The sequence below is a fragment of the Cyprinus carpio genome, chromosome B21 (genome assembly GCF_018340385.1).
Source record: "Cyprinus carpio isolate SPL01 chromosome B21, ASM1834038v1, whole genome shotgun sequence".
Classification (NCBI taxonomy): Eukaryota; Metazoa; Chordata; class Actinopteri; order Cypriniformes; family Cyprinidae; genus Cyprinus; species Cyprinus carpio.
In genome coordinates, this window is record NC_056617.1 from 6,296,062 (window position 1) to 6,307,018 (window position 10,957).

Genomic DNA, 10,957 nt, shown 5'->3' on the forward strand with positions numbered 1-10,957 from the left:
TACATGGTGTTGACTTTGACTTAGTATTTATTTTAAATATCTTTTTAAAAATATATTATTTTATTAAACCGAATGGAATTTTTTAAAATGAGATAAACCAACTATGTAATTTCCTAGAGGATGATGTCACTGCTTTTGTTAATTAAAGGGATTTTACAAGACTAAGAAGAAAGTGACATTGGGGACACAGGAAAAACTGATAGGCTGATTATGAATTTGAATAATATTTTCAAAAAACGTGATTTGCTTAATATACATAAACATTAGGAATGACCCTGCTTTTGTAGTTAGCTAGTGACTTGGAAGTGCAACATCTGAGTTGTTTTGCTCTAACATGTTACACATTATATGCCAAGGCAAAGTACATCAAATACATGGGATGAATAAAACAGTGAGACAGGTGGGAGTCGAGCTAATGACCCTGTATGGGATAGAGTTTTCCACATTCATAGACAGTGTGGGCTGTTTTCAGCACCATGGAGAGCGTTACGGGCTGAAACTAATGATCAGACACACCATTCTTTCTGCCTTCTATCTATCTATCTATCTATCTATCTATCTATCTATCTATCTATCTATCTATCTATCTATCTATCTATCTATCTATCTAATGTTTATCTATACAATTATGGTTAAAAACCTGGCTGCAGTTGTCAAAACTTCACTGTAAAAACATGTTTGATTTCTTAAATTTTGTTTCAAGCATTTTGTTGACTGTATCAATTTAGTTCTTAACTGTACATGTCATGATATTTATTTCAGTAAAAAGTACAGGAGATAACCCGGGTTGTTAATTGTCAATAATTTGACAAATAATAATTTGAAAGAAATGTGGTGGTTTATGCACAATAAGAATTCAGTGAAAGAATGTTTATGTTTCCCATAAATAAGGTTGATATTTTAACTTATAAAATATTTTTTACAGTAAATATTTATACAGTAAAAAGTTTTATAAAATAATGTTTTACCATATATGGTGAGGTAAACCACATATTTTTAAGACAATTTTGCAGTATATATATATATATTCATTTATCTATATTCATGACTGCATATATCTATCTATCTTGTCTATATTGGTGCAATGGGGTGAGAAAGTAACTGGAGAATTCAAACGTCCAAGTAGACCAACAAACTCCAAATGATGCACAACAATATAAAATTACGCTATTGCTTATGCAATAATTTCCTTCCTAACAAGCGATTTTCCAATAATCTAGTGACAAATGTTCAAATCTTTGCCCATAGTAGTCTAATTAAAAGTAGAAGTTGTGCATGAAACGTTCTCGTGGGGGGCATTGGGTTTGAAAATCTCCTCCATTCACCTGACTGACGCGATTAGCGTTAAACTGCTTTAGATCAACTGTCCCAGCGCTAAAATTGGCATGGGCTGTTACCTGGTAAGAGCCACATGGGATCATACAGAGCCACGAGATAAAACAATAGAATAATCCGCGTGCTCCTGCCTCAAAACAAGACGTGATCTCGCAGCCACCCTCGTTCCTTCTCATCTCACGGCAGACACTAACAGCTATGTGTTTACAATGCCAAAGAGTGGTGCATCATTCCCTGCGCGCACCAGCATACGCGTTTTACACAACAGCAGAATAGAATGCCCAATGATGGCAGGTCGGAGACGTTCCATGATGACTGATTATTCACCGAGATGACATTCACCCCTACTCGTGCCAAGGGCATTGTGTGCGTTTAGGTTCTGGTTCTCCAAAACGCAACGCAAAACGACCCCAAACGCGGCGCGCGGCGCACGCAGAGCCGATGTTACCGTGACCTGAGTGTGCGTGGGAAGGTGACTTTCCACACTCCTTACCTAAAATCACTATAGGGGTGAATGATCCAATATCCAGCCGTCTGCACTCTCTCCTGCTCTTTCTCCACGGCTTTCTGACTCCCGAACATCCGCAAGGAGAACTTATTCACCCCGGGCTGCATCATGGCTCCAAATTGCCGCTGCATAAACCCGTATTGTCTGGACGCTGCGTCCATATCGTCAAACCCGACCATGGCTTCTTCCCGGTCCCCCTTTGCACCCACTGAGTTGCCGTGGTCTTTCATGTTCTGGCTCCCCATGCTGTTCTTCAAGATCGAGTCTTGCCTCTGGAACACATTATTCCCATCCGCTTTCTCCTCCTTGTTGCTCGAGAACGAATTGGATTTGTCTTCCATGGCGGTTTCAGAACGTGCTGTCTCCGGGTGCGGAGGACAGGCTACGCGTAAAAGTCGAAAGGAGCAGCTGGCGGCTCTTCTGTTTCATTGGACGTCCCTCAGACCACCGCTGCCTCCAGTGCGAGTGCTGCTGCACAACTGAGAGGCAGAGTAGTGGTGAACCCGACGGGATCAGCTTTCTTGGGCTACTGCCATCTACTGTCTGGATTGAGTGCGGCCCGCGTCCTGTGGCTCTCCAAACGTGACGCGGACGCACTGCCATAATGCGCTGCTCCGATATGTGTCCAGACTAAAAAGGGTGCCAAAGGAATACGTTTTGAACATGATGTTGTAGAAGCAAATTAGGGTTATGTAAAGCATTTGGGAAGGGCATGTTTTATGAGGTGAACTGAAATGGTAATTGTGTTATGATAGACTAATATCCTTGTGGTTAAGACTATCTGTAAAATATCATGTGCCATAGGGGTTTGTGGTCTGACAAAACCATGCATAGTTTTAAAAAATTCTATACATTTTGTATTATACATTTATTATGTAGATATTTTCCCCACTTTATATTTATATTATATAATCTCATTTGACTCTTTTCTCTTTTTACTTGATGTCTGCAGACCAACAGATTATTATTTGAACAAAAGTTTGGCATCTGTTCAAAACCAACTTCACATTATGTAACAGATTAAAAAAAAAAAAAAAAAAGTCTCTAAACAATATAATATTATAAAACAGTTCTGAGTGGATTGACGGTAATAATTATATGATGAAAGACTAACTTCCATTTGGTTAAAAAAGCCAGTTATTCTCCTGCAAATTCAGTAAAAAATTATGTACATTTTATTACCTGTAGTACATTTATTTTTTATCATAACGGAGCCTTTTGTGTCATACCAGAGCCAACAATATTTATACTACCTCTATTCCAAGTGCATAATTAAGGTATAGATAGGAAAGAAGAAAGCAAGCAGTATACTGAAGAGAGAAGAAGGGTTTTTTTTAACACGTCTTTAGAGAAAGTGCTGTCATTTTAACTGTGATGTCGGTGGTGACAAAAGATTGAAGGTAAGTGACCATGGTATAAACCGTACAGCCAAATCTCTCCCAGGTGACACATTTTTACCATCACATGATAGCTTACATTATACTGTCAGCCCAATGGCAAGACTCATATAGCTATTTTTAGATTCAAGACTGTCAACCTGTAAATCTGGTTGTAGGCTCTAAATTCCCTGCCAATATAAGGACATTTTGAATCTGAAGTAAGAAATGTTGATAAAACAGCTTGAAATATGGCTAACCAATCTTTTCAGGTTTTTAAAACCCACTTTCATCTGGTTCTTTCAACCATGAGAGAACTGCTCCCTATTAACACTTGAAGCACTGGCCCTGAACTGATCGATTTCCAAAATAAAGCTTTTCTTGTGCTCTGATATTATCTGTGAAAAAAAAAAAAAAAATTTACTTTATGGAACTTGCCTACGTCACTTAAAGTCATAAACACAATATTTAAACAAGTAGTATTCAGATTTTGTTTTTCAATATTGGCTCATTTCATTTTCTTTACAGTCCTTTCGGGCTGTTCCCAGCTGATTTAGAGAGGAAAATAGAGTTGATGATGATGGTGATGAAGATTTGTGCATGCTGGACAGTTGTGGATGATATGCACATCCGGCGCAAAAACTGTGAACTGATGAAATCCAGACCAAGTCCACCTGCTACCCTGCCACCCTGCTGTGATTGTGTGTGTGAGGATTGTGTGATTTCACAGAGGTAAAATCAGAAGCTATGGTAGATTTGGTAAAACTGAGGCATTTTCAGCATATTAACTGCTTGTTTGCCGTTTGTATCCAACACATAGAATTCCACTAACAGCATTAAATAAGTAGGTCTACATACACCACTCTCTTACAATTTACCATGGTAACCATGATAATTTTCACTTATTAGGTACCCTTATTATAATACAACTATTTTTATTACAATATAACAGTGGTGGATTGCTAGCACTGTCATTCACATGTTTTGAAAGCTTTATGTTCTAACATTCAAAAGTTTGTGGTCAGTAAGATTTTTTAATATTAAACAATACACTAAAATTTTGAAATATTATGAAATATTGTTACAATTTAAAATAACTGTTTTTGGTTAAATTGATTCCTTAGATTGCAAAACTAAATTTTTGGCATCCATTACTCCAGTGTCAGATAATGCTTCATAAATCATTTTAATATGCTGATTTGCTGCTCAAGAAACATTTCTTATTATCAATGTTGGAAACAGTTGTGCTGCTTAATATTTTTGTGGAAACTGTGATGCATTGTTTTATTGTTGTTGGAAGCATTTGTACTGTTTTTTATTTTTTATGTTGGTGTGATTTATTCGTTCCCAATCACCAGAATTTCTGAACACCTGTGCATCATCACCAGTGCCACACATTAAAGCCTTTACAGTCACCATCACTCATTGTCTGGTCTTGTCCACCGATCTCCTATTTATGTTTTATACGCCCTTCGTCAAACCTACCTGACCTGTTGTACCCTCGTCATCCTCCTCTGCCTACCTGTTCCCATCATCTTCGTCGGAGTCACCACCTGTATCACCATCACCTCAAGGAAAGTTGTGTTACCATTGCTGAGGTCATTACGTGTCAAGATTCACCTGTGTCTGAAACCTCTGAATATCATTAAACACTATTGCACTGAATCCTCTGTGTCCTCCAGAATGTCGTGTGTAACTGTTTAAGGATTCTTTGATGAATAGAAAGTTCAAAACAGCAATAGTTTTTATTTTTGTAATATTATAAATGTCTTGACTGCAGGTTTTGATTATTGTAATGCATCCTTGCTAATTAAAAGCATAATTTCTTTAAAAATGTTATACTTATAAGTGTATACTTATTATTTTTATGTATTTCCTTTACAGTACAGTAGTTACAATTATTGGAAAGTTTGTGAATTCTGTTAGTCCAAGGATAGAGTTTACAAAGTCAGTTTATGTTTTATAATGATTTAGAAAAAAATGTAAGCCTTGTTTCTTAGGCACAGATGGTTATGGACTATATAACAACAAAAATAATGATTCACCACTTTTTTGTTTTATGATGGTTATGGACTATATAACAACAAAAATAATGATTCACCACTGGAAAATCTGTGTACAGTGAACTTCCTGTTAATGGGATTTCAAGCAGTGAGGTCATTATATAAGTTAACCAAATGCCTCAAAGCTTTTTTAGACTTTCATTTTTTTTATTTCGTCTTTTCTTTCAGCCAGAGTTTTGCCTGGATTAGTTGGCATACCAACTGTTCCCTTACAGGGCAGTCCAGAATGCTTGTGTAACTTTAGTTTTGGGGCGAAGTGTTACGTAATTTATGAACACAAGGTAATAACTCACAGAGACTGACCACGGAGCTTAAGTGCTGCTGGATCACGTGTGCAGGGGGCCCAAAGAAACTCTGGCATATGCAAAGGTCTCGCTGGATGCCAACTGCAACAGATGAGACAAGTGAAGGGCATTTCAAATCACTGTTGTATGTTTTTATATCAGAAAATGTGATTTGATGCTCTCAAGCTAATTAATAAACCTGATGTGTTTTGTTGCTCTGGTTTTGGTTTTTGTTCTTGGATTTTGTATAGATTTGCTATGCAGATTACTAAGGTTTTCAGTATTTGTTTTTAGTGTGTTGCTATGCATTTGCTAGACTCTTGCTAAGTGGTTGCTAGGTTGTTCTAGGATGTTTTGATAGGCTATTGCTTTTTGTAGTTGCTTAGGTGTTCAGGGCCTGTATTCACAAAACATTTTATCTTACTACTAAGACTTCTCCTAAATAGCAGTAAAAGTTTTTAGCTAAGAGTTTTCTCTTAAAACCTATTCACAAAGCGGCTGAGACAAACTTTTACTAAGGAATATAGAGAAGTCTTAAGCTAAGAGTAAGGACAGGGTTGACCTCGTTGCTATGGATGATGTCAGCATGCTTACTAACTACGCACACAGTAATTGGATGATAGGGGTCTCTGTCAGAGATTTATTCATAGAAATATTGTATTGGAGTGCAATATCATACTGTCATATTCAAAAAAAAGTTTAAAAACAAAGATTTGCAGGCTTAGTGTCACTAATTAAACAAGTACTGTATATGTTCAGCCCCTTCTTTAAAAGTTGTGGCCTAACGGTTAGAGAGTTTGTCTCCTAACCCTAAGGTTGTGGGTTCGAGTCTCGGGGGGGCAATACCACGACTGAGGTGCCCTTGAGCAAGGCACTGAACCCCCAACTGCTCCCCAGGCGCCGCAGCATAAATGGCTGCTCACTGCTCAAGGTGTGTGTTCATGGTGTGTGTGTTTTCATTGCTGTGTGTGTGCACTTTGGATGGGTTAAATGCAGAGCACAAATTCTGAGTATGGGTCACCATACTTGGCTGTATGTCACGTCACTTCTTTAATATAAGCTTAATATGATTTTTTTTTTGCCACCTTTATTTGCAAGACAGATGATAAATTTTGTGTCTGTGATGGGCATAAGGATTCAAGCCCTTTGAAAATATAAGTTAAAGAAAATCTTCTAATGTTGCCATGCATTAGTAGGTGAGATTGTGATTACTTTGCACACATATAGAGCTCTTTGTGTTGTTCTGAATAGCAGCAACATTTTCTCGCTCACTTTCTTTAACTGTAATCCTATCTCAGATCTGTCTTGTATCGTGGGCCGTTGTGTCTACATTATGGCCTCTGGGGAAACAAGGTACTATTATTCTGATTCTGTCTTGCCATGTCAGAGCACCAGAAAACGAACAGCAAACAGAGGACGATCCTGTTTTAGTTTCCATTCGACCTTGTGCTAGTTCACGTTCGATGTTTTGGGGGCTCATCAGGGCGCTTTCACCTTAACTGAGCTGAATATGAATCTGTTATCTGGATTAGGGGAATTATAGCTGAGCTCTCTGTAAAGTTTATAAGATCTCTCTTTGCTGTTGTCCTCTGATCAGCAATAAGACTGAAAAGCTCCTTGAGGAAAGACACAATATTGATTTATATTATAACACTTCTACTATTTATAAGTTTATATTTACATTTAAATATGTAGCGCTGTGGTCCTGTGACCATTTCATTCCTTTCCATTCCACATTCATATAGCAGAATGACAAAAATGCTCACTTGACTGGACTTGACAGTCATCTCTTTTTGATATTTGAAACATTGAATAAATGAGGACCACCTTTTGGACACCCCTGACTTACCTTTGCAAGAAAAGAGCTCAGCTAGCACAATAACGTTGTAAAAACATTTTTGAAAAGTTATAAAAATGTTATAATGATGTACATAGGCTGCTGAAAAGGGATAGTTCACCCAAAAATGAAAGCTTTGTCATTATATATTCACGCTAATGTCACTCCAAACCTGAATGACTGTCTTCTCACAAATAATTTTGTTTGTTTGTTTGTTTGTTTGTTTGTTTGTTTTGCAGACCACTATATTCCAATGGCTTGTGGAAATCATGATCAAATAATAATTTTGTGTGTGGATTATAACTTTTATGTGGCAGTACTACCATTCGGTCAGTCATATACACCTATTTAATCTGCAATGTAACATAACTGCAACCAAAATACAATGTAATGAAAATACTTTGTTCTTGCTTGGATTTTACTATATAAGCAATGAAATAGACAAATAACACAGAAAGATTTTTTTGTTTGTTTGTTTTTTTACTTCCTCACATTGCACCACTGTAATATGAATTCAGATTGGTCTGTGATCTTGTTTATTCACCCTTGTCATCTGCTAGTTCTGGTTTGCTAATGATTGATGACTGTACTTCAGATGAAACTGAAGGTCAGTTCAGGGCCAGTTCTCTTCTTGTGAAGTCAAACTCTTCCACAAGCAAGTGTCTGATACACAAAAATACTGTAAGTGGTGTGGACTAAAGCAATCAAGTGGTCTACTTCCGGTATGGATTTATCCACCTTGACAGAAGGGGGCAAACGAGAAGCATCAGGGCATCGAAAATGAAATTGTCCTTCCAGCAGCCATGAGGCATTACCTCTAATGGAAGGACATTAGAGAGAGAGATGCAAGTGGAAACTAAGGTGGAGACTCACAGTAGGTGGTTGCCCAGGTGTGGTTCCGAAGCTGTTTACAAGAAGATTGCTTAGAGAAAGGTAAAGGAAGAGAGACATGCAGACATCAGAAATTGAAAAAGAAAGAAAGAATGATAAGGAGGGGTAAAATCAAAGGAAGAGAGACAGATTAAGAGACAATCTTGGTCAATTCATCATGGTCACTTTAACTCTGAGAGTAAGAGCTTGTCTGTCTTTGAAGGGATCTGTGACTCAGCTCAGCTTCACTTAGAGTTAGTAAACACTAATTAAACTGCTCTGGCTATTGTGTTGTCTCTCTTCACCAGCACTATCAGTGTTCAGAGGCTCGCCACCGTCCATCCACTGGGACAAAGAAAGAAAATCCCTAATCAGAACTCTAGTCCTGCCTGTCGCTCTGCTTTACAGCTCCTTTCAAAATGAGCTTCTGCAATTACTTCTAAACCTGACTGACAGATATTCAATGCTGAAAACTCACAGTATTGCTCTTCTTTATTAGGCTCACTGGATTTTTTTTTTTTTTTTTTTGTACCTGAAGAAAATGCATCTTAGTTATATAGTGTATGAGGCAAATCTTAATTGTGATTATATACTGTAAGTCCACTGAACTAATATTTTTTCCACTCTTCTAAAACTCACTTGGGAAATACTATAAACAAGAACATGTTTATTTTATAACAAGAGTCTGTATGTAATAAGGACTTGCACTTGTTACCACAACATTTCCTTTACATCTTCTCACCTCTTTGTTTTTCCTCTACTTCTTTTCCTCTCGTCCTCATTTCCTTTCACCTTTCTCATACTCTCTCTCTTTCCCTCTCGGGACCCCTGGGGCCAGGCCTTGCTGTCTCAGCAGAGATGGGAGGATGAGTATGTGAGAAAATCAGGATGTTCCCTGTCGCGTCTCTCATTAGCACATACAGCGGCCGCTTTAGATATAAAGTCTTCTGCACACAAGCCCGAGCGCACGTACACAAGCCAGAGGATCAGGCTTGATTATACATTTAATGTAAAAATAGAAAAAAACGCTGAGGGGCAGAACAACCTGGATGTCTATGGAGCTTATAATATGACAAAACTAATTGAATTTGTATTGTGTAAATTTGAATTATGTTAAATGCCACATAAAATTCAGTTTTGTTAAATGACACTTGTCAATAATTCAGATTTCCACAATACAAATTCAATTAGTTTTGTCATATTATAAGCTCCATAGTATTATGTCCTTAGAGCAGAATGAATATTAATAGTAACCAACATTCTCATCATATGAATCGGAGATGCTTTTTTCAATATTCTAGAATTAATATTCATAGTTACTTGGATTCTCATCATGTTATTATTTTATTTGCTGTGGTTATTATTTGTTATTTTCCATCTGCTATAACTGTGAAATAAGGGTCTGAAGAAAACAATTTCTACTCAAAACTGATTTTAATATTTTACCATTGTCAGAGCTGGAGGCGCTAATTTAAATTTTAATAGATCTCAGTGGACCTTGAAAAACAATAAATTAGACCAGTTTTGTTCAGCGAAAATATTTTGAATGGAACAGCACAAAACTGAAGAATGTATAGAATAGAATATCTACACTTAGTATCTTAATATTGACGAAAAATTAGATCCATCATTACCTTTTGAGTAATTATTCATAACAGATTTCTGGTTTACCTCGCATGTGTGTCAGACTGCAGTTTCATAAGGTTTATTTTCTGTGTTGCTTATGACGCAATATAAATGATTGTTATGTTTATTTAAATCTCCAGAATTAAATACATTGTCATTATAATGTTGCTTAACAATTCTTCAAATGCAAAAGTCTCAGTCCAACTATCCACTTCAATGTGTGCGCCTATTTAGATGGACTGGCTGGTAAATTAGAGTATTGTGAGTTAGAATTATTATTTATTGCAGAAACCTGTGGGGATGTGCATGATGAATGTTTTAATAATCGCCCACTGTAGGGGCAATTTTACAAATGTTTGCTCACTTTTCTGGAATCCATCAAAACCTGCAATAGAGGTTTTTTTTTAAGTTAATTTAAAGTGTTTTTTTCTTCAATTCACGTTGTGTATATATACATACATACATACATACATACATACATACAAACACATGCGTGTATTTAAAATCTATATATATTTAATATATTTATATATAATATAAAATATAAGAATATAAATATATAAAATTTTCAAAATATATACTGTATGTGTGTGTATTTATATACACATGATAAATATACATAGTATACACATATATATGTGAACAAAAGCATTTATTTTGGATTTATTTTGCATTCTTCTAATTTAATTTTGAAGGCAGCGTAGATGTATCCTTCACTGCCTTTGATATCCCACAATCCTGTGTGTTCCATTCCATGACGGTTGAGCCAAAAAATAAAGATGGCATCTGAAAGTTGTGTATGGTGGTCGGTTTGTGTGTAAATGTATGTTTCTGACTAATTTTTTGCACTTTCGATGTTACTTCTAGCAAGAAATCAGTATTATAGTGATTAAATATTTGTGTAGTTATCACCAAAGCCCGATTTTGATTAATCACAATTAATTGTTTGAAAGCACTAATATATACAGTATATATATATATAATATATATATATATATTATATATATATATATATATATATATATATATATATATATATATATATATATCAGTCTATT

The 10,957-nt window shown here is 36.2% G+C and overlaps 1 protein-coding gene across 1 annotated transcript in view; it reads right to left on the minus strand.

Moving 5' to 3' along the window:
• Nucleotides 1-2,737, minus strand: part of LOC109045556 (potassium/sodium hyperpolarization-activated cyclic nucleotide-gated channel 1-like) — a 95,013-nt gene extending 92,276 nt beyond the window's left edge. The window contains exon 1 of the mRNA XM_042748534.1: nt 1,829-2,737. Within this exon, the coding sequence (XP_042604468.1) occupies nt 1,829-2,184 (356 nt within the window). The 5' untranslated portion in view covers nt 2,185-2,737. The remainder of the gene's footprint in view (nt 1-1,828) is intronic.
• Between the last annotated feature and the right edge of the window lie 8,220 nt (nt 2,738-10,957).